Here is a 24,533-nt window from a genome sequence, read left to right as displayed (position 1 = left end):
TAGCTGAAGTCATCAAACAGGCAGTGAGCAGCACATCACGATTCGCCGGCACAGTTAAGTTGTAACTAGCAAGGCTGTCATTCCATCGGGATTCCACCCACTCAGGACGAGATGTTCAAAACAGGGGCGTTTAAAGCCAAGCATCACGTTACTGTAGCAGGCTAGGCGGCCATTTGCCCGCGTTTGACCACAGGTGTCGGTGATCCTTTCTGTACTGTAGTAAGTACGGTTTTCCATGCCTTTGCATTTATCGTCAGTACTAGAATGCCTTGGAGTGGCGGAGCTCAGATTCTGCATGCTATTATTACGTACTGTAGGATTCGCAGAACGATGTTTTTGTGCCGTTGTACTGCACCATTTGCGCTCCTTGATAGTTCCCCTCACTGTGTAGCAGTGAGTTCTGACTGTTGCCCTACTTTTACAATCCTGTCACTCTTAGGGTTCTCCGGATTATGATAGTGACACCCGGTCTGAGTCTTAATTGGTTATTTTACCGTCTGTGTAGAGCAGTAACTTCGAAAATTTATTCGTGCACCGAGGAACAGAGCTGCTGCGCAACGGTACAGTAGTGCTGTAATTGTTAAATCGTTAAATTTGCATGCTGCAGGTCTTGGATTTGTGTTCGAATCCTGTCAGTTCTTTAAACTGTAAGCCGGCCACAGTGGCCGAGTGGTTCTCGGCGCTTCAGTCCGGAACCGCACTGCTCCTACGGTCGCAGGTTCGAAGTCTGCCTTGGGCATGGATGTGTGTGATGTCCTTAGGTTAGTTAGGTTTATGTAGTTCTATGTCTAGGGGCTGGTGACCTCATATGTTAAGTCCCATAGTGCTTAGAGCCATTTGGACCATTTTTCTGTAAACCGTAATTGGTTACTACTTTAGAAGTACAACATAAACTGATAAGATAAACCCTAGTGCTTAAAGTATTCGTAATTATAGAGCTGTAACTGCGGCACGAGTGGCCTCAAGCGCTCGACTTTGCGTGTACACCACAGACCGTTTGCCTCTTTTTTGCCTTTATATACTGTGTCTTCTGGTTGGTATTAAAAGCAAGCGATGTCTCGTTCGTGCTTTCGTCAGTATTGAGGTTGTGTCGGCAAGTATATAAAGAGAACAGAAATGAATATGTTACCTTCCTCTTGACGTAAAAAAACTAGACGGTCACTCCTTGATATCTTTATTGTGAAAACAAAAAATGTATTAAATATTAGTCCTGGTCTTGTTGACCAATGGTCGTCAGGTAACAAAATCAAGTGCATAACTCAGATGGTTGAGTTAGAAGGACACTGACGTGTATACACTGACGGGAAAAAATTGCAAAATCAAGGAGTTGGGCGGCATAAACGATAGTTGGTAGGCGTGTTTCTGCATCTCAAAGATAGGGTCTGTTCAGATTCCACTTCAGTAGCGTAAGTGGCGCTAGTGGTGTCAGTCTCAGGATGCAAATCAGGTTTCATTGAAATGCACGTTGTAACGGTTGTGGTCGTTAGCTACATTTGAGATTCAACGTGGTAAGTTGATGTTAGTCAAGAAACAGCTTAAGGCTTCAAAGATGCCATTCTCAACACCTCACTGAGTTTGAACAAGTTCGTGTAATAGACTACGAGAAGCTGGATGTTATTCTGCGACACTGTAGAAAGACGTGGCAGGAATATAGCCACTGTACATGATTTCTGGCAGCGGTGGTCACGAGAATGTACGGTAGCTGTAAGAACGAGCTCCGGACGGCCACGACGCACTACCATTGTGTTCGGCGTATGGCGAATCGTAGTTCCTCTGCAGCAGCAATCTGAGCAGCTGTTGGCACCACAGTGACACAACGAACTGTTGTTAGAAATTAGTTACTTCAAGAGCAGGTCCTGTGGCGTCCATTCCGCTGCCTCAAACGACCGCTATTTGCGACTTCAGTGGTATCTAGCGAGAGCTCATTGGAGACCAGGATCGAAGCCTGTTGTGTTACCAGGTGAAAATTAGTTCTGCCCCGGTGCCAGTGTTGGCCGTGTACGTGCTGGACATACTGGACCTACGCCTGGAGTTATGGTATGAGGTGCGAATTCGAATGATAATAGAAGCACTCTAATGGTTATCCCACACACCCTGACTGCCAGTCTTTACGTCAGTCTGGTGATTCTACCTCTCGTGCTTCCATTCACGAACAGCATACCGGGGCGTGTTTTCCAACAGGATAACACTCGCCCACGTACCAATGTTGTAGCCTAACATGCTCTACGAAATTTCTGCATGTTCCGCGGCCCACTCAATTACTATATCTGTCTCCAATAGAGCACGTATAGGGCATCATTGTTTCAGCATTAACGCATTAGTATATCTGCCAAGTTACACATAGCTATAGTATGGTTACAGCCCACACTGGACCTCTGCGGGTAACTGCTTGGTAATTATAAGGGCCTGGTAACTTCTTATGCACCAGGCATGGGTACGATTCCCACTTAACGCATCCATTTCTAACAGATACTGATAGATTCTTTCACCGTTAGTAATGTCAGCTGAAGAATTTCGGATTGCACAATGCTTCAGCATCCATAGTAAACAAGATGTTCCCCGCCGACGCCTACGAATAAATCGGTTTAGAGCGGACCTCGACAGAGGCGGCAGTTGCCACAAACAGAGTACCTGTTACCAGTAAACCTTCTTAGATTAGAAACTTTATTTCATGAAACAATCGTCACATATGGTCATAGGACACTTACTTCTTGTTTTATTTCGACTCGCGAAGCCGGAAGTTTTGCTACTAGATTTGGTTTCGAATTCTATATTCCCTTTCACAGGATTCATGATTAGTTCATCCATCAATCTGAACAAACCACCCGCCACGCGTTCAGCGGTTAGTTAGTAGATGTTAGAGAGTAAGATTTCTTAGAGTTGTCGTAGAACTTTTGGAGTCAGTTCTTTTAAAATCTGTTATTCATAAAAGGTTTTCTTTATGACTACTCATTACTGATTGATTTATATGATGGGAGTTACGGTTCTTAGTTATGTCGGAAATTACTGTGGCAATATTTTTGAAATGACATTCACTGTAATAAATCTGAGTTTACAACCCTTGAGGACTATCTTATTTCTAATAATGTGTTTTCTAATTTTGCAATATCTTGGTATTAATTTACATCTCGATTTATTGCCAAAAAAAAAACAACGTTCTCTCATGGTCTCTTGCGGTAAACATTTTGAATATTCAATAGAGTGTACCACAAAGAGATTATAATATCTGCAAGAAAACTAAGTTATGTGGACTGCATACAAATCATGCGTAACGCGATTCATGTCGCTCAGACATATTTGAGAGATGATAGTACCTAGAAACAAACCAAAGATTAATTATGGATTTTGTTTTTTTTTTTTGGAGGGGGGGGGTGGCGGGATTATCATTAGAACTTTATGACTAGTCTTGTAGGGTGGTGGACGTCATGCATGTATCCACACAGGATAGTAGTAACAGAAATTTTCGTAGCAGCCGTCATTGGTTCAGTATGATTTTCGACAATTATCCACAACAGGTGAGTTCCAGTTACTGTAAAATAATTCATATTAGAAACTGTGGAAGACCAACGATGGAGCCTTGTGATAAACTGTCTATGCTTTCTTCGAATTCAGAAATTTCTTCCCATGTGACCGAAATAGTATTAATTTTCATTGCTTTTGTCCATCTTAAGAGTGATCAGGCGCATTTTTGCTTGTGTTTTAGAAAATATTTGGTTTCATCTTTGGAATGTGTATCTGGAGTAAGCTCAAACAAATACTGTTCACCACATCTTTAATGCGATGCCCAGTGTCGACAGTAAGTGTAGCTTTTATTCCCATCACAAACAAAATGATTTTGAAAGAGGAATTTTAAGTGCACATTCGATAGAGCGGTCCCAAATTAATCTGAGGTAATATTCTTTTTATCGATATGTATTAGGGTCATTTATTTCCATGTCCTATCGGCTGCGAAATGGAAAAGACGGTGAAAATAAAAAATGTTTTATTTACATCATTTAGCCACACCTTCCAACTACTTCTCTAGATAGTGGCTGCTCCGACTCAGACATATTACGTAGCGTGTTACCAACTTTCCAATACCCTTTTAGTAGAAGGCCTGTATTTTTCCGCCACTTCTCTATACTGGTCAGCAGCTCGCTATTTGTGCCAAAATGCTGTCCTCACAGCCAGCGTTTCATGTAAGCAAAGAGAGGGAGCCACGTACAGTCTGCATTGTGGGTAGTCAAACACTTCGCATCGAAAACGCTGCAAAAGCGTCTTTGTTGCAGGTGCAGTGTGTGGGAGAACATTGTCATGAAGGGCAGTGCCTGAGGACAACATTCCTCTCCACTTGTTCTGATTTGCCCTTCGTAGACGGTTTTCTCGAATCCACTCGCAGAAGAAGGCATTCGGTTGACACTCGCTTCCTCCCCTGACCACCTGCATGGCGATTATCTGTACTTTCTTTTTTAAAATTTCTGTACCATGGCCTCACTTTGCTGTCACTCATGACAGCTGCATTATATGTGGTGCCTGGAAATTAAGCAAAACCCCTCAGCAAAAAGAAATCGAATGACAGCACACACTTCACACTTGGTGGGAGACACTATTGTTCCAGACACCTTTACGTGCTCAGTGTCTGCATTGTGGGTAGTCAAACACTTCGCATCGAAAACGCTGCAAAAGCATCTTTGTTGCAGGTGCAGTGTGTGGGAGAACATTGTCATGAAGGGCATTGCCTGAGGACAACATTCCTCTCCACTTGTTCTGATTTGCCCTTCGTAGACGGTTTTCTCGAATCCACTCGCAGAAGAAGGCATTCGGTTGACACTCGCTTCCTCCCCTGACCACCTGCATGGCGATTATCTGTACCTTCTTTTTTAAAATTTCTGTACCATAGCCTCACTTTGCTGTCACTCATGACAGTTACATTATATGTGGTGCCTGGAAATTAAGCAAAACCCCTCAGCAAAAAGAAATCGAATGACAGCACACACTTCACACTTGGTGGGAGACACTATTGTTCCAGACACCTTTACGTGCTCACTGTCTGCATTGTGGGTAGTCAAACGCTTCGCATCGAAAACGCTGCAAAAGCATCTTTGTTGCAGGTGCAGTGTGTGGGAGAACATTGTCATGAAGGGCATTGCCTGAGGACAACATTCCTCTCCACTTGTTCTGATTTGCCCTTCGTAGACGGCTTTCTCGAATCCACTCGCAGAAGAAGGCATTCGGTTGACACTCGCTTCCTCCCCTGACCACCTGCATGGCGATTATCTGTACCTTCTTTTTTAAAATTTCTGTACCATAGCCTCACTTTGCTGTCACTCATGACAGTTATATTATATGTGGTGCCTGGAAATTAAGCAAAACCCCTCAGCAAAAAGAAATCGAATGACAGCACACACTTCACACTTGGTGGGAGACACTATTGTTCCAGACACCTTTACGTGCTCACTGCCCACTCTGAACTGAGAAGCGCGATATAAGATGATGGATGGGCGTGTTAGAGACTCTACGCAACATATCTACTCAAAGCTTCACGAATTTTTCACTGAGGTCTTGATTCGCAACCGATTAGGTCTTGAAACAAGAATAGGCCTCTTACTTATTGACAAAACAAATATTGCACTACTTTGGACTGCGGTATTGAGTAAGTGGCTGACTGAGTCCGTCCTGGCAGGCCTCGGAAGGCGCAACGGCACCGACAAACAGCCGCGTCATCCTCAGCCGATATGCGTCACTGGATGATACAGAGGAGCATGTGGGCAGCACACCACTCTCCCGGCCGTTGTCAGATTTCGTGACTGCAGCCGCTACTTCTCAATCGAGTAGTTGAACGAGTTTCACACTCGTTGAATGCACCCCGGTTGCCAACAGAGCTCGGCAGAACCTGAACCTATTCAAGTGCTTGCTGCACGGATTGGCCTCGCGGTTTGAGGCACCATGTCACAGATTCCGCGGCCCCTCCCGCCGGAGGTTCGAGTCCTCCATCGGGGATGGATGTGTGTGTTGTTCTTAGCATAAGTTAGCTTGAGTTAGTTTTAGTAGTGTGTAAGCTAAGGGACCGATGGCCTCAACAGTTTGGTCCCTTAGGAATTCACACACATTTGAACAGTTTTTCAAGTGTTAGCCAAGCCTGACAGTGCTTAACTTCGGTAATCTGGCGGGAACTGGTGTTATCACTGCAGCGAATCAGTTAGCGTGCTCTACCGATTCTGCATGTGAAACTCTCCTTTAAAAACCATTTTGTTTGTAACGGTAAAGAAATCGACGTTGTCGATCGCCACAGTGCATCACATGAAAGAGATGAGGATCAGTACTTGTTTGGGCTGACTCTAGGTGCACACTGCACAAACGAAATTGCAGATGCTTGATAGATTCCCGGGAATGCTTGATAGGCTCCGGAAATTACGCCAGATAATATTCTAGAAACGGCACAATATTTCAGCGAGACAACTGCCCGCCATTTTCAGGTGCTACTGTCGCGTCGCTGAGAAGCTCGCCAATTTATATGTTGGCTATCTAGAACAGCGCAGGAGCCAGCGGGGGCATAACGTCATCGAAGACCAATCGTGGACGGCGTCGAATACCAGAGTCCTGCGCTGGAGAAATGGATCGCGGTCTCCGGAAGCGAGCTGCGGCGCGGGAAAATTCGGCCGGGAGCGACGGACCCCGTTTGCGCGCGCGATGTGTTGGCGCGCGATTTAAGCATCTGCGCTAAGGTTTCCCATCTGCGTTCACTCGGTGCAGTTACTAATCTGCGGCTGACGATTCCTTAGTGCCGCCAAGGCAGGCTCCGAGGCTTTGCTCAGGTCACTGCTTATACGTATTTAGACCGCCTCTTTGATGATGGAGTCCCAGTATGTGGAAGTATACGAGAGGATCTTGGTTTCTTCATAGTTCATGCTGTGTCCCGTGTCGAGGCAGTGTTCAGCAACCGCAAATTGCTCTGGCTGACCCAACCTCGTGTGACTTTTATGATAGTCGGATCTGTCTTTAACCTTACGACACGTCCGGCCAATATAAGACTTCCCACAGTGGCACGGGATTTTATATATTCCTGGTCTTCTCAGGTCGAGGCTGTCTTTAACAGAGCCCATCATTGACTGCACTCGTGCTGGGGCCGGAAAACAACATTTCAAAAATGGCTCTGAGCACTATGCGACTTAACTTCTGAGGTCATCAATCGCCTAGAACTTAGAACTACTTAAACCTAATTAACCTAAGGACATCATACACATCCATGCCCGAGGCAGGATTCGAACCTGCGACCATAGCGGTCGCTCAGTTCCAGACTATAGCGCCCAGAACCGCACAGCCACTCCGGCTGGCAAACAACATTTAATTCGGAATGAGATTTTTACTCTGCAGCGGAGTGTGCGCTGATATGAAACATTTAATCCGGTATTTTTTGAAAATTCTGCCCATCTTAAAAGACACGCCACCGACATACGGTAGAGAAACCAACCCCGTGGTGTTCTCTGCTTCTTCAGGCTGTTTTTGAGGAGCGTGCTGGTCGAAATGCACTCCGGATCTGCTTCTCAGAGTACCAGTTCTGGGCAAACACAGAGCGGAGATGGCTAAGCTTTGCTAATAAGCTGTCCTGATCTGAGATGGCTCTAGCCTTACGCACTAGCGTCCGTAATACGCCGCTGCGCTGTGAGGGATGATGACGGCCCGTAGCTTCTAAATACAAGTCTGTGTGCGTAGGCTTCCGGAACACACTGTGACCCATGGAGCCGTCTTTTTTTCTACGAACCAAAACATCTAGAAACGGGAGCTCACCATGTTTCTCTACATCCACAGTGAAACAGATTGCAGATGTCTGCCGAAATATCAAATTAAATGTGTCTGACGACTGTTAGGGCACCCCTCATATGGCTGAAACACGAAATGTACTTAAGCTTTTGCATGAGGTTATAGCAGTTTACACAATAAAACGTGACAGAGAAAATACAACGTATTCCCACTGACAATGACGTGTTATTGTACGAAGAGTGGCTGACTGGCGCCTCCTTGTAGATGGCTGCGACTCCGACACGAGCGGCTGCAGGGAGGACTCGGGCTCGCCTTCTCCGTCGCCGCCGCTGCTGTTCGGGTCGCCGCCTGCGACGCCTGCGGGCCTGCTACCCCCGCACCAGACTTCTGCAGCGGCGGCGGCTGCAGCGGCGGCTGCGGCGGCCCTCTCGCCCTCCTCCGGGCTGGTGAGGTCGCCCTTCCTGGCGGCGCACCCCACGCACCACCACGGCCACCAGCACCAGCACCAGCCGCAGCACCAGCACCAGCAGCAGCAGCGCAAGAAGAGGTCCAGGGCGGCCTTCTCGCATGCGCAGGTGAGTCCAGAACAGTCGAAAGCCACGTAAAGAATCGATTACTGCGAAGCAAGTGGAAGCGAACGGCAGTGGTACTGTCTGTGTCACAAACCTGGGCTACTGGCCTGACTGTAGACTCTATCTGCTACACCACCATGGCCACCAAAGCGAACGAGCATCCACAATTTTCCACTGTTCACTACCACTCGCCTCGACTTCACACAAGGGTTTATACTGTAAGCAATAGAGGAGATCACGAGAGAAAGAGCATAGTGTGTTAACCCTATGAACCCTGCTTTATTGCTCTGTTTGTGTTAATAACTGGCACACGTGTTTCACTCGATACACAGCTAGTTACAGCCGCGACGCAAAACCGTGCTATCTTGATAGGATTGTTTTTAACGATGCAAGCAATACTGTGTAGCAACCAAAACCATAGCTGTCTTAATATGGTGAAACGCGTGAGGATAGTGCTCTTTTCACTGAATTCCGCTCTAATCGACCTTAGCTTTTTTCTAGAACCTGGCACATCTGACAGTATGACGGTTTTCGTTAATTTCTCATTTCCATTGTGGAGCAAATGTAATATTGGAAAACTAATTATTCACCGCCAATATAACAACCATTCATACTCTGGTTGTTATCCAGTGCAGATATTTATTTTACAAAAGAGATTAATCTTAATGTTTGAATTGGTAAGGATAATGCGGCAACTCCCATATACTAAGTATCCTTTGTGAAACGAGTGGATGGAATAACACATATGAGGACTGGAGTGTAAAATAAGTCAGAAAGCATTTGAAAAGTGCAGGACGCGTTCATAGCTGGAAAACTATACAAACACGACTTGTAGCACCTTCCACCCTATTCAGTAGGTCAAGCACCTCTCTCCTCCATATCTAAAGTAATATGAGGCTACAAAACGTTTTGTGTCCAATGAAGAGTTTATGAAACACCTAAATTGATATTTTATGGGCTTCCCAGTATCAGGCATTTATGGAAAGCGTTGGACAAAGTAAATTGAGATAAAAGAGAAGTCTGCCGAAAAATAAGTTCTTTTACTAGGAAACACAAAATTTTCCCGTTAGGCAGAGAGATGTTCACCTTAACCTTGTAATACGTCTAGCTAGAGGTATGACTTACCAATTCAACAGGGAAAATAAAAGCGAAATAACATGATTTCAACTCAACAATTCAAGCACGCTAAGAGCTAACAGAAGCCGTTACCAATCCTGCTTCGGGCATGGATGTGTGTGATGTCCTTAGGTTCGTTAGGTTTAAGTAGTTCTAAGTTCTAGGGGACTGATGGCCTCAGATGTTAAGTCCCATAGTGCTCAGAGCCATTTGAACCATTTTGTATGCATTACTGTGCTTGTGCGAGACATCTGAATGTACTCAGTGTTTTGGAAGTATGACATGACTGACTAGCCATCCACATTTGGGAATGGAATGATGGTTGTGACTTAAATATATGGTACTGTAGTGTGTGAATAAACGAGATCGTTTAATATATGGTACTATAGTGTGTGAATAAATGAGATCGTTTGTTGTATTTTTAAGAGGTCTGTGTGATTGTAAAATTCAAAGCCCATTTGCAAAAAATTAACACATATTGCTGAACAATGAAAAGAAAAAATCAAAACCGGACATAACATTCAGCTCACATATGTTCTGCGGTTTTGCACGTTTTCCCTCATCATTACACTGAAGTGACGGAACTCATGGTTTACATCCTAACATCGAATCGGGCCTCCTTTTTTCGGACGAGGAATGAACCCAACAGATCATTGGAAGTCCGCTGATGAAAGTTTTAGCCATGCTGCCTCTATAGCTGCCCGTAACTGCGAGAGTGTTGCCGGTGCAGGAATTCGTGCACGAACTGACCTCTCCATTATCTATCATAAATTTTCGATGGGATTTATATCGGTCGATGTGGGTGGCCATATCGTTCGCTCGAATTGTCCACAATCTTCTTCAGATCAGTCGCTAACAACTGTGGCTTGGGGACATGGCACACTGCCATCCATAAAAATTCCATCACTGATTGGGAACATGAAGTCCATGAATGGCAGCAAATGGTCTGCAAGTAGCCATTTACAATAAATGCTCGATTCAGTTGGACCAGAGGAACCATCCTATTCCATGTAAATCTAGAACACAGCATCATGGAACCTCACCAAATTGCAGAGTGCCTTGTTGACAGTTTCGGCTCATGGTCCATGGCGCCACATTCAAACCCTACCATCAATTCTTAGCAACAGGAACAGGGACTCATCTGACTAGGCGACTATTTTCCAGTCGTCTAGGGTCCAACTGATATGGTCACGAGTCCAGCAGATGCGCTGCAGGCAATGTCGTCCTGTTAGCAATGACACTCGCGTCGGTCGTCTGCTGCCACATCACATTAATACTAGATTTCAACACTCTGTCCTAAAAGATACGTCCGTCATACGTCCCACACTGATTTCTGCAGTTATTTCACGCAGTATTATTTGTCTATTAGCAACTCTACGCAAACTCCACTCATCTCGTGAGTTACGTGAAGGCCGTCGGTTGCTAGTTGTTCGTGGTGAGAGGTAGTGCCTGAAATTTGGTATTCTCGGCACACTCTTGACAATGTGTATCTAAAATACTGAATTCTCAAAAGATTTAGGAGACAGAATGTCCAAAGGGTCTAGCTTCAACCGCCACTTCGTTTGGCAAGTCTGATACCTCCAGTCGTGCGACCATAATTACGTCGGAAACTATTTCGCGTGAATCACCTGAGTACAAGTGACACCTGCACCAGTGCACTGTCCTTTTATGCCTTGTGTACGTGATAATACCACCATCTGTACATGTGCATACAACTATGGCATCACTTTTCTCACCTCACAGTCTGTATAAAATAAGTGCTTGAGTTGTCAAATACAGAGCAAATGAGAGAGTGAATAAAAAAAAGAGCTCCTCGTAATATCCCTGTCGTGCAGTTCAGTAACGACCGGCCCCCGTGTTGTTCTCTGCCATATGGCGGCGCAGGCCGGTGTGGACGAGCGGTTCATGGCACTTCAGTCTGGAACCGCGTGACCGCTACACTATCTCGCTTGCAACAAACTACAGTGCTGAGGCAGATTTCATGAAGTAGCATATTTGATAGGCCGCAGTTTGGCTGTAGGAAAGATGAAGGCACCAGAAAGACAGTTGTCATGTTGTGGAGGTATGACATACGAAATATCAACACATGTTCGTGGGATATGTCGCCTAGAAAAAATTCGGCAATTAACTTGGTGCACCATGTTTGACACACTCTGAAAACCAGGTTAAAGCCGTAGCGGATACTGTATAGAACAAAGAGGGTAAAATTGGAATGGAAGACGAAGAAAAACGTTCTCAGATTAAAACCGGTGTAAGACAAGGATGTAATCTTTGTCCCTTCCTTTTCAACCTGCACATAGCAGAGGATACGGCAGAAATACAAGGCGCTGAAGTGGGATTAAAATTCACTTTAAAAGTAGATCAGTGATAATATTCACTCATGACATAGCCACCTTCAGTGAAAGTATGAAAGAATTACAGGATCTTTTTAAATGTAATGATCTGTCTACTGAGAATAAAAATAACGAGAAGTATCAGAAATGAGATTAGTAACGAACATAACATGAAAACAGACATGAGGCAATTAAAGGCGTTAGCTTCCACTTGGAACTGATTTATATCAATGCATCATTGTGCTGGACCAGGATTCGAACCTGGGTCTACTGCTTACTAGGCTGATACTCTGACCACCGCGACATTCAGACACAGTGGTCACCACAACCGCAAGGACTACCCAAGCACGCCTCCCATCAGATGCTTCGAGTAAAGAGGCTAATGAGAAGGTGCACTACATCTGTGGGAGTGACATACATTGAGAATTTGGATCTGACGGGAGGCGTGCCAGGAAGCACTGTTATCTTGGTTCTTGGTTAAATCGACTAGCAGATATGATACCGACTAAATTTTCTTTTTTTGTTGAATGTATCATAATAAGCTAGTGGTGGACACCTTCAGAGTAGCAAAAGATGTGAACCAAGCTCTTGCTAAGCTAGAGCATATGTGACGATCCATCACGAATCGTCGTGTAGTTAGTTCTGGCTTTGGCTCTGTTTGCTTAATGTCTTCACATAAAAGAAAATGTCAGGTAAATATCTGTAATCTGTAATCCGTTTGCTCTTTCTGGAAACTATTTAATGCAAGGTAGGACTGTCTTGTCGTGTTATGAGAAATATATGCCTCTTAATAATCCCAGTAATGACCCATAAAATTCATTACTAATCACAATCTGACCAGCGAAATAACAAGAATTGAGCAGAACACACAACAGTCACACAGTGTAAAAGTAACAGGCGTAATGCCAGTAAGTGAACACTAGCGAATATGAAAAATCAGTTATAAGTTCCTAGGGAGGTTGAATATCCATAGTTCATCAAGTTGTACTTGAACGCTGTGTAAAGATCACCCGATCATGACTGGTTGTGAACCACTGGCTAGGTACATTTCTGTAGAACCAGGCCGGCGGCTGTCGCCGAGCAGTTCTAGGTGCTTCAGTCCGGAACCGCGCTGCTGCTACGGTCGCAGGTTTGAGTCCTGCCTCGGGTAGGGATGTGTGTGATGTACTTAGGTTAGTTAGGTTTAAGTAGTTCTAAGTCTAGGGAACTGATGACCTCAGATGTTAAGTCCCATAGTGCTTCAGAGGCATTTGAACCATTTGTAAATACAGGTACAGCGTCTGTCGGAGCCCCATCAGCGTCAAGACTTACCTTCTTGGCTGCTAGATCCATGCAAAGCATGGGAAAATGTAGTATTTAAATCAGAGAATTCTGTACCACGTGTAGTAACTAGAGACAGCCTAAGACAATGAACTGGTAACGACATACCGAGTATGCTTCCGCTCGCGACAAACGGGCCAATTTCGCCACTTATAAATATATCGCGTGCATAAAGAAATCACATTGCGAAAAGGCTGTGTCTACAGATAACCACAATAATCTGCGCCTTCTCGCCAAGACTGATAGCCTGCCACGCCGCATTCAGCACACCACTGAGAAGAAGGAACACATCCACGTGGCGCGGAACCTGGAACAAGAGTTTAGCTCGAAATGCTACGGCACCGCGTGCTGGCATACCGGCTAAAACGCTCGCTGGCTAAATAGGCCCAGAAGCGTCTGAGGTGACCGTGCCTCACCCCAAAACTCACAGAGGGAACACTTCGATTATACTGACGGACTGCACCCGATCCTGGTACAGAATAATCTCAGCAAAATTGTTGCTGTGACTAGTTCGCGAAATAAGGTGGTAATGTGCTTATTTAACAGGAAAGTTTGAAATGTGATCGGCATGCATGCGACAGCATGCATACCTAATATGTTCCAGAACTCCACTCATATAAATGGGACTTTCCAGTGCTCATACCTCGGGTTCTTGGATTGGATTGTTTTGGGGAAGGAGACCAGACAGCGAGGTCATCGGTCTCATCGGATTAGGAAAGGACGGGGAAGGAACTGGGCCGTGAAGTGATTTTGGGAAATCACGGAAAACCTAAATCATGATGGCCGTACGCGGGATTGAACCGTCGTCCTCCCGAATGCGAGTCCTCCGGTTCTATTGGTGATAGAAATGTGAGGTCAAGTGTTTCAGAGAGCCCTTGGGCTATCCCGCAGTTCAGGGTCGTATTTTGAATATTACGCACGTTCTGCTGCTTCGGCAATTGTGGCGAATCGGTTGGTTCCTTTTGCATTTGATATGGTGTACGATAGGCTTCATGGGACTTATAGAGACACCATTAGTTTATGGGTGGTTCCTGGAAAACCCCAAAAAAGGATAGTTTTACTACATTTTCACGGTCACCAGCGGACAAAAGCCGAACCGAGGGTCCTAAGACGGCTATGCGTCGTAGATTACTGAAATTTTTAAGATTTATTTCTAATATCCAGATCTCGAACAGCCTTGAAAATTATCTTCATATCTTTATCCGTTTCCGAGATACAGAGATTAAAATTTGCCCTACTTGTGCACCTAAAATCCGGTGTGAGGCCAAAACGTAATTTACAAAGTGATGTAACACGGGGAAATACGCTGTAAACAGTGTCCGTTATTATCTATGAAGTCCATATTGTAGTAATGAAGTACATGCAGTTCTTTTTTTCAACGTAAAATCTAGTATTACGTTTAAAACAAGTTCTGCGTTATTTCAGTATCACATAACTAAAATGTCTAAACTACACTGACCAATACGTGTCTTTCCATATGAGTTACAAGCTCTGCTGCAGCACGGAAAAGAAGGGAGCCAGCGGAAAAGTACTCCTATTGGGGAATAAAAAATGCGAATGTCTTCACGTGTATTTGAAAGACTCTGACTGAAAAATGGGGTGCCAGCTTCCTCATTCTACCTTACTTAGAATTTTCAAAAATTTTCCCAAACAAGAGAAAGTACTTGCGCTTTTTTTATGCTCAGAGGGAAGAAGACAGTAACAGCGGCAAAGAGACGGAAAAGTAATAAATACTGGAAGACAGTAGACAGTGGTTCTATTCTAGAAAGAGGGAAGGAGAAAAAGGCAATGTGAGAGAAAGAGAGGGACACAGTAGCAGCAGAACATAGTTGACAGTTATAGAATGATATTAGTAAAAGAGTGAAGGGACAGAGGTTGTTGTTGGTTGGTTGTTTTTGGAGAAGGAGACCAGACAGCGAGGTCATCGGTCTCATCGGATTAGGGAAGGACGGGGAAGGAAGTCAGCCGTGCCCTTTGAAAAGAACCATCCCGGCATTTGCCTGGAGCGATTTAGGGAAATCACGGAAAATCTAAATCTGGATGGCCGGACGCGGGATTGAACCGTCGTCCTCCCGAATGCGAGTCCAGTGACTAACCACTGCGCCACCTCGCTCGGAAGGGACAGAACCAAGGGAGGAGGAATAAAGAGAAAGTGGAAGTAGGTGAGAGCCAGGGATAATGAGAAACACAGTCAATGACAATGACAACGAGGAAGAGAGATTTAGTGATAGCGAGAAGACACAGCAGCAGTACGAAAGAAGGACTGAAGTATTACCAGTAAATGAGAGCTAGAGGAAGACTGTGACACTGAGAGGAGACTAAAGTAGTAGGAAGTTGGACAGGACGAAGGGGCTGTCGCTGTGACACAGGAGACAGAGACAGAGAGACACAAAGAGATAATGACAAGACGTTAAGCTGAATTGGTGAGTCATAAAGTGCAGTTGGAAGTGGATGTGTGTGAGCAACTTACAGCGATGGACTGATGCGTGTGAGTGAGTTACAGTTATGGGGGCTTGTGGGAGTTGCAGTCAGTTGCATGTTGAAAAGAGCTCGAGTATATTCGAATGCCAAATTTGTCGTGAAAATTTTTAAAAGGCGTTGAGGAATGTAGAATTAGGTAGCCAGTACCTCACTTTTCGGTCAGAGCGTCTTAAATAAACAGGAACATATTGCAGTTTTGAGCGTGGTTGTTATTCAGCCACCGTATATTAGTTTCAACATAGCATTAAACAGCCAACCGGATGCACATAAACGGTAGGTACATTGACCTACGGTTGGTCGCCTACTAGAGCCGTCCTCATCAGAATGAAATGTTGCTAAAGCCTGTAAAATAATATTTAGAAAAAGAGGTATCACAAAAACACATTAATAAAGATGATAATTTCATGATGCAGATAGATTACTTACGTAAAAGAACATTGAGAACATGAGACTGATCGGCCCAGTGGTTTACATTCCTGCTACGAAAACAATACGAGTTGCGCCGCCTATCACGCAGGGGTAACATGTGCCGAGTTGAAACATTATAACAGAAATAATTGAAAAAAACGACAGTTAATATTAAAAACAATATATAATGAGAGCTTACGTCTTTTTGAAAACACACAGTATTGAAGAAGATTAAGTATAATAGAGCCATCTGTTAGGCTTTACAGAATACTATTTGGTAAAGGACGAATGACATAGAAAAAAATTTACAAACAGGTTCACAACCCAGAAAATATTTGCATGAAGGTAACTTCAGCAGAACATATCTATGAGATTAGTAGAAAATAGTGTTTCGAATCCAGAAGCAGGGAAAGCATAGTAAGAATAGAGGAGTCAAAATTATGCGAGCAGTGGATTGAAAGCATTAAAAAAATATTTGTTACGTAGTTATAACAGTTCACTGGGATTGAGGCCATCGTTCTCAGAAAATCTCCAGCTCTTCGAGTACATCGAGCCTATCACCTTTCCTTTCTCCATATAAATTGAAAATTTCTTCAACGCGTTTAGATTTGTGTCCAGAAATTAGGAGATGATCAACAAAAGTGGAATTATGTACATTAGTGCCTCCTTCTCCCAACAAATGTTCCTTGTACCTAACACAAAATGACCTTCCATTTTGTCGTATATAATAAACAGAACTCGTATCACAAGTGATTTTGTATACTCCTGAACTGTGATTAAGAGCAACTGTGGACTTGAGATTATGAATGAGATATTTTTGCGAGTTGTTGTTCTTGCAAAATGCAACTTTGAATCTATATTTTTTAATCAAAAGACGACGAATATCATACGAAATATGGTTTATTCGTAGCTTTGTGCTCCCATAGGAGCATTTCACCACTGGCACATTTATGCTGTAATCTCTTGTACAGTGTTTAGTCATATCTTACATGATGTACAAGACAAAACGAGTATCAGACGGGTATGAATACTCCACCCGAACTCATTTGGTAGTTTTCAACTCGGCTACGAGAGACTATTGTGAATTTAGGGATTGTAGATAGCCGGCAGCTGTGGCCAAGCGGTTCTAGGCTTTTCAGTCTGGAACTGCGCTGCTACTATGGTCGCAGGTTCGAATCCTGGTTCGGGCATGGATGTGTGTGATTTCCTTAGGCTAGTTAGGTTTAAGTAGTTCTAAGTCTAGGGGACTGATGACCTCAGATGTTAAGTCCCATAGTGCTTAGAGACATTTGAACCTTTTTTCTTATTGTAGATAATTGCATTCTTAAATAAAAATTCGAAAAAAAAATGAAGTGGGCTGCTAGAACAACATGTGAGAGTTTCCCGAAAGGTTTCACTTCCACTAAGTATACGTCCGTTTCCTAGAATCTCGACGAGCACTCTTTGATGTAGACAATGAGGAACTGACATTTACGACAGCCGGTCAGAGCAGCAGTGTTTAAAACAGCCTGTTCGCTTACTGTGCACCCTGCCAGAGAGCGGACTGTTCTCTAGCACCCTTGGAGAGGTCCCCTCCGGCCAACCTGGCTTTCGCTGTACACCACACAGAGGAGCGGCGCGCTGCTGTTTACTGCGGCCGGACCATCGAGAGCGGTGAGTCTGCGCAGGCGCGGGAGAGCTTGCCAAATGGCCGCGTCGCTGTGTTGTTCGCCAGCCCTGTCAGGCCGCCCGCTCTGAAGCACCGGAGCCCGCTTGCCGGAATAGCCTGCCTAAGAACCGACCAGCAGCGCCCACACGCAGAGCCACGCACTGCAATGCTCCACTGAGAAAGTGAACTCGTGGCTGCCAGAGCAGTCTGTTACACAATCTCGAAACCAAAAAATATGTAATTTACTGCCAGGAACCACATTTAAGCGTCTCTCACATGACAAACTCTAAGACTTCTTTTTAACTTCCGGTATAAGGCCAAATTGCAATATTCACACACGTAAAGACTGCTCCCACTTACGAGATCGATAAGTCAACGATTCCTGCAGACTGGAAGATATTTGTTGTTAAAAAATGACGGAATTTCTCCAGCTGTATTAAGGTGTTGGTTTTATTGGCAACTAGTTTCTATGTTGTTACAACATCATCTTCAGGCCCTAAATACAACATACCATACATGAACAACCAATGCAAATGGTTCAATTAGCTCTGAGCACTATGGGACGTAACTTCTAGCCGGCCGGAGTGGCCAAGCGGTTAAAGGCGCTACACTCTGGAACCGCGTGGCCGCTACGGTCGCAGGTTCGAATCCTGCCTCGGGCATGGATGTGTGTGATGTCCTTAGGTTACTTAGGTTTAAGTAGTTCTAAGTTCTAGGGGACTGATGACCTTAGAAGTTAAGTCCCATAGTGCTCAGAGCCATTTTTGAACTTAACTTCTAAGGTCATCAGTCCCCTAGAACGTAGAATTACTTAAACCTAACTAACCCAAGGACATCACACACATCCGTGCCAGAGGCAGGATTCGAATCTGCGACCGTAGCGGTCGCGCGGTTCCAGACTGTAGCGCCTAGAACCGCTCGGCCACCCCGGCCGGCCAACTAATGCACCAACAGTAATTTATGAGATATTATGCAAAACAGTTCTATTATAATGATATTACGTAATGGACAATTTTAATGAAACTAATTATATTTTTGGTCATTTCCGTTAAAATGCCATCACTCTGGACATTAGTCACTTACGTGGTATTACTAAATACAAATGAAGCTGTACATGCATAATCGTTATATTATAAGTTAATATCAGGTATTAAAAAATGGGAGTATATAGAAGCTTAAGTGACAAGCCATTATTCTAATGGATAATAACATAGCCGTGGAACATTGTAAATTTTTTTTTAATAATTAACTATAAAAAGGATAACATACGCATTGCCAGCCAGACATATGTTAGGTAAACTTGACTGTTTACTCGTAGTGAACGGTGGGCAAGGTAGACTACAGTTATGTTTGCAAAATTCTGTACTGTCGTCGTACTAAAGTAACAGTGGCGTAATTTACTCAGACAACTTCGTTCCTAACGCCACGAAAGAATAGGTAAGGGACCGAAAAAATGGTGTGAAACCCAGTTGATACAGGGTAGTCAATAGTGTAAAATACATGCTAGTCAATTTAAAAAAACTATTAATTCTAATACAGTATAAGTTATCACGTTGCTGAAATAATTTCTATGTCGGTGGCTCATCAGGGTCTAAAATAATCAATTCCAGCAAGTTTACATGGTCAAAAGTACGATCAGGTACATGGCAATGCTCTAAATAGAAGCAATCTAGGTAATGTCAGTTGAAATAAACGGTCATGTATTTTGTAATACCACGTAAATCGCTAATGTCCAGAGTGATGGTATTTTAACGGAAATGGCCAAAAATATAATTAGTTTCATTAAAATTATCCATTATCTAATATGGTTATAATAATATTGTTTTGCATAATATCTCATAAATTACTATTGTTGCATGGGTTGTTTATGTATGGTATGTTGTATTCAGGACCTGAAGATGATGGTGTAACAACATCGAAACTAGTTGCCAATAAAACCAACACCTTAATACAGCTGGAGGTATTTCGTCATTTTTTAACATATATTATACTAGCTGACGTCCCAAGTCGTCCCATACAATTATGGATATACGAAGATGGAAGATATTTGGCTGCTAACCTTCGTTTGCTCACATTTTAAGTTTATTTTCGTGGTTCATAACATATACACACGCCTCTGTATCCGAGGTCGCTAAAACACACCTGTGCTCTGGCACTCGTCTCGGAGGTAAGCAGGTTCGAATCCAGGTGGAGGATGAAACATTCACTGGCAATATTGACGGTAAAGGGGAGGAGAGGCGGTGGTGGAAATTCCTGATCACCAGTCATGCACCATTGTCCTGGATTAAATTCCAAAACTCTCCACAATACCTCATGAAGCGAGTCCATGTGATACAACTGAGTTCGTGATCCGTTCGTCGAACGGGGAACGTGGAGCTCGGCGAACGCCTTGGTGTTCTTCGAGGAAAGTAGGCTATGTGCCGACACTGGCTTTCACCCGCACGCTTTTTTCGCTATGGACGCATCACTTGTTAGTCTGGCCTTTCCACAGATACCCATCTGTTTCGGTTGAACCTTCGTTACAGCAGACTGTATTGTTGAGGCACCCAGAAAATCCACTGGGGCATGGGCCATGGTTCGAACGGGAAGGCTACGCTTTATTATACATCTTAAATGAAGCGTAGTGTGTGTTTTTATAGTAATAATTGGTAACGTTCAACAATATTTCTTTGCTACATACAGCTTGATAACAGTTTTGTAGAGACAAGCTCTCGTCATCAGTTTGTAAGAAATTAACTGAAGAGGCTAAAACACTAAAAAATGCACCAACATAATCACGGCGTTCATAAAATAAAATAGAATAAAGTATTAGTTTAAAATCGTCGACTTCTATCAGATGGCTTCCCATCTCACACCGCCACTACACCAGGTCTCTTCCTGCTGACCTGGTGTGGGCTCTAAGAGGGTCAACGTGACGCTTCTGCAGAGGTCCGGGTACTGTTGTGAACTGCCATGTCCGTCGTATTACCGCCTAAGAGCAGCTATTGGCTCAACCATAATGCTGCTCTATTAGTCGCCTACTTTTCCGCATTTCCTAAGTCTACGATCGTCTATCTATTTCGTCAGAGTGGTACTGCAAGTTTATAATTACGTGTCTGCCTTAAAAGCCGCGCGGGATTAGCCGAGCGGTCTTAGGCGCTACAGTCATGCACTGTGCGGCTGGTCCCGGCGGAGGTTCGAGTCCTCCCTCGGGCATGGGTGTGTGTGTTTGTCCTTAGGATAATTTAGGTTAAGTAGTGTGTAAGCTTAGGGACTGATGACCTTAACAGTTAAGTCCCATAAGATTTCATACACATTTGAACATTTTTTTTCTGCCTTAAAATAATTCTACTAATCCATTAACAAATAATAATGAATTAGGGATGGATGCCCTGTTATGCAGGTACACAAATTATTGTTTTGTTTTATCATCCAGACATGTTTGACCACAGCTGTGGCATCCTCAGCAGGGTTTTTCAGTGGTTTTCTTAATTATTTTCCTGAGGTTCATAGATGTTATTTTTACGTTAAGGAACGTGATACATCAGATTTTAATGTCATTTAAATTGCATGTACACTTTACCTTTTACAATGTGTGTGTCTCATTGCAGCCGACCAAAATTATCCACGGGTCTGAATTAGTACACCATGTCATCTGGAAACATGAGGAATGTCAGAAAATCTCCTGCACTGAGTTTTTAGTATATTATTCGATCTTCAAATGTATGTTTTGGAAAAATTCGTGGCGTATGCCAGTTTTTGGCCTTACCACTGTAGTATTTTGCTAGTCCTTACCTGTCACAAGTTTGTTCTTATGTATCAGAGTTGTTTTGTCTAGTTGAGCTGAATCTGTGAACATCGATCAAGGTTAAGTGAAGCTTAGGTATGGCGAACTATTTCGCGTAGTCTGTTATTCGTGAGCCGGCCGCGGTGGCCGAGCGGTTCTAGGCGCTCAGTCCGGAACCGCGCGACTGCTACGGTCGGAGGTTCGAATCCTGCCTCGGCCATGGATGTGTGTGTGATGTCCTTTGGTTAGTTAGGTTTACGTAGTTCTAAGTTCTAGGGGACTAATGACCTCCGATGTTAAGTCCCATAGTGCTCAGAGCCATTTGAACCATTTTTTTATTCGTGGATTATATTTCTTATTTTAACAGTGTTTACTCACTTTTTCTCCTCCTAGTTTGTAAATACTGAGTCCTGTTATGTTGCTATGGCTTGGACACACATTTCACTGCACAAATTTACGTCTCTGATGTGCTTCCGTTTACTTACTTTCTTGTTTTGGAGTGACGTCCGCGAAATTTGAATGTGTTCCGCTTGTTTCAGTCCTGTGCGCGCGCACGCGCGCGCGCGCCTGTGTGTGCGTGCGCGCGCGCGCGCGCGTGTGTGTGTGTGTGTGTGTGTGTGTGTGTGTGTGTGTTCTTTGCACTTGTGTGTTTTCCGGTAATTCGATAAGAGTGTTGAATAGCTCTTTGTGACATTATACTGTTTGAGGATTGATAACTATTTTGCCGTATGTGATAGCTTTCTGGATTTGGCGTGTTTCCATGTCACTGTTGTAATGGTGGTTGTTTTTGCTGAGGGAATCTGCCGCTATGGAATGTATGCTGCCATTTTTCAGTGCTCGTAAATGTTTTGAGTGTCTTATCTTAAAATTCCTACATGTCTCTTCAATGTCCATTGAATCACAGTCTTTGCACTTTAGCTGGTATGTATCTGCTTTGTTGAATTAGTCTGTGGTGGTGTTAGGTATATTTTATCTTTTCTGCAGAGTGTTGTTTGTTTCATTTGCCACATTTATTTCTTGTTTCTGTATTACGTTTCCTGTCCCTTAAGAAATATCGTTCCATTGTTTTTCAGTTGTGCCTTGAGTATACTACAATGTTTCTTTGCATGAATGGCGATCTCCAATTTTACCAGCAGGTCGTGTTTCCTTCCACTCTTTCTATTAGCAAGATTTCGAAGTATGTTCCCTAACTGGGGTGACCTATTTCACTTACATGATTACCAATAATCGAATTTTCATAATTACTTAATCTGAGCGTATTTTTATGTTCCTCGTAACTCATTGAAAATGATCTTTCTACCAATATACCCAATATATTTCGCAATATAATGTTAAGTATTGCCATGCAGGATTAGCCGAGCTGTCTAAGGCGCTGCAGTCATGGACTGTGTGGCTGGTCCCAGTGGAGGTTCGAGTCTCCCTCAGGCATCGGTGTGTGTGTTTGTCCTTAGGATAATTTAGGTTAAGTAGTGTGTAAGCTTAGGAACTGATGACCTTTGCAGTTAAGTCACATAAGATTTCACACACATTTGAACATTTTTTGTTAAGTATTCAAGTATTATATGTATGTAAAGATGAACTTCGAAGTTCGAAAGCACATTCCTAGCTGAGGTGCACTCAAACACTCCAGTAGACAGCGTTCCTAACGATGAGGTGTTCCACTGTTACAGGTGTACGAGCTGGAGCGCCGATTCAACCAGCAGCGTTACCTTTCCGGCCCAGAACGAGCTGACCTGGCGCACGCGCTCAAGCTGACCGAGACGCAGGTGAAGATCTGGTTCCAGAACCGGCGCTACAAGACGAAGCGCAAACAGCTGCAGCTGCAGGAGCAGCACCACCACCAACAGCAGCAGCAGCACCAGCAGCTGCAGGCCACCTCCGTGTCCTCCGCAGCCGCAGCTGCAGCCGCCGCAGCAGCGGCTGCCAAGAGAGTAGCGGTGAAAGTGCTGGTGAGGGACGACCAGCCCGTGAGCCCGGCGGCCGCCGCCGCCGCTGCAGCCGGCAAAGCCCTCTCGCTGTACCCCCCTCCACCGCCGCAGCTGCCGCCGCTGCCCTTCCCCTACTACTACTACCACCCATTGTTGTGTCAGCCAGCACCAAGCGTCGTGCCGGCTCACCCCAGCTTGTCGCCGCCCAGTGGTGCCTCTAGTCCGCGTTGACTTAAGCTGGCCATTGGAGTTTCCAGCTCGTGCTGACCCGTTGGTCACCCAGTGAAGCCACAGACTCAGACTGATTCACCCATTGGACAATTCGCTGCCCAGTGGAGCCTCTTGCTGGCTCTGACTAATCCATTTGACAATTCGCAATCCTGCAAAACCCCCAGACTACTCTAAAGACTCGTTCTACAAATCGCCACCTGGTCGAGCCACCAGACAGTGCATACACACACAACTGATACACCTCTGTTGAATGGAACCTCAAAGCTCCAGTGGCTTGCCAGTTGGACCGTTCGTTGTTAAGTGGAACCACAAGCTCATGGTGACTCACCAGTGGACAAAATTATCTAGCAGTGGAGTCCCCTAACTGCATCTATTTAGCTGTTAGATGGTTCACTTCCCAGTGGAGTTTGTTTTGACACCTTCCAGACAAATCAGCACCCCTCGCCCTCTCGACCACTGGACAGATGGTTAAGAGGGGCACTCGTGCAATTGTAGCCACAACCAAAGATTTTGTGAAGCAGATGTATAGTGTGCACCTCTACAAACAATGTCGATGTTACGTGTTAATGCACAATCAAGAGGAAACAGTCAGATCATGCCCCAGAATCAACTTTTATTCTACAATTTCCATGGAATCACTGTCATGTACCTTATTATATATTGTTCCTTAAATAATGATTTTTATCGCCAGTTTTTCGATTTTCTTTCTTTACTAAGAATAGTTCTGAAGGCTAGTCTCACTTGTAAGAAGTTACTTCACACTGGTATTATTTGTTTGTCTCAGTGAGGATTACAAACGATAAGCCTTTCAGTGAAGTTCAAATAGCTTTTGCAAGTAAACGAAGAACAAAACTTATCCCCGATAATTTTGCACAGCGCCCAAAACTCACTGTATCACTACAGGATATACACAGAATTTTATTGTTCAGATAAAGTACTGGACGAAATTAAATAATCTTGTTTTCAAGTTGACATTGCAGGTCTCAATGC

General features: G+C 44.1%; 1 protein-coding gene across 1 annotated transcript in view; it reads left to right on the top strand.

The window, feature by feature from the left end:
- The window catches only part of LOC126176592 (homeobox protein bagpipe-like), a 114,185-nt gene extending 90,093 nt beyond the window's left edge, over positions 1-24,092 (top strand). Inside the window, exons 3-4 of the mRNA XM_049923753.1 lie at positions 8,238-8,315; positions 23,055-24,092. Of these exons, the coding sequence (XP_049779710.1) occupies positions 8,238-8,315; positions 23,055-23,543 (567 nt within the window). The 3' untranslated portion in view covers positions 23,544-24,092. The remainder of the gene's footprint in view (positions 1-8,237; positions 8,316-23,054) is intronic.
- Positions 24,093-24,533: the final 441 nt, after the last annotated feature.

This window comes from Schistocerca cancellata, chromosome 3, assembly GCF_023864275.1.
Source record: "Schistocerca cancellata isolate TAMUIC-IGC-003103 chromosome 3, iqSchCanc2.1, whole genome shotgun sequence".
Taxonomy (NCBI): Eukaryota; Metazoa; Arthropoda; class Insecta; order Orthoptera; family Acrididae; genus Schistocerca; species Schistocerca cancellata.
This window is presented reverse-complemented; position numbering and strand designations above follow the sequence as displayed.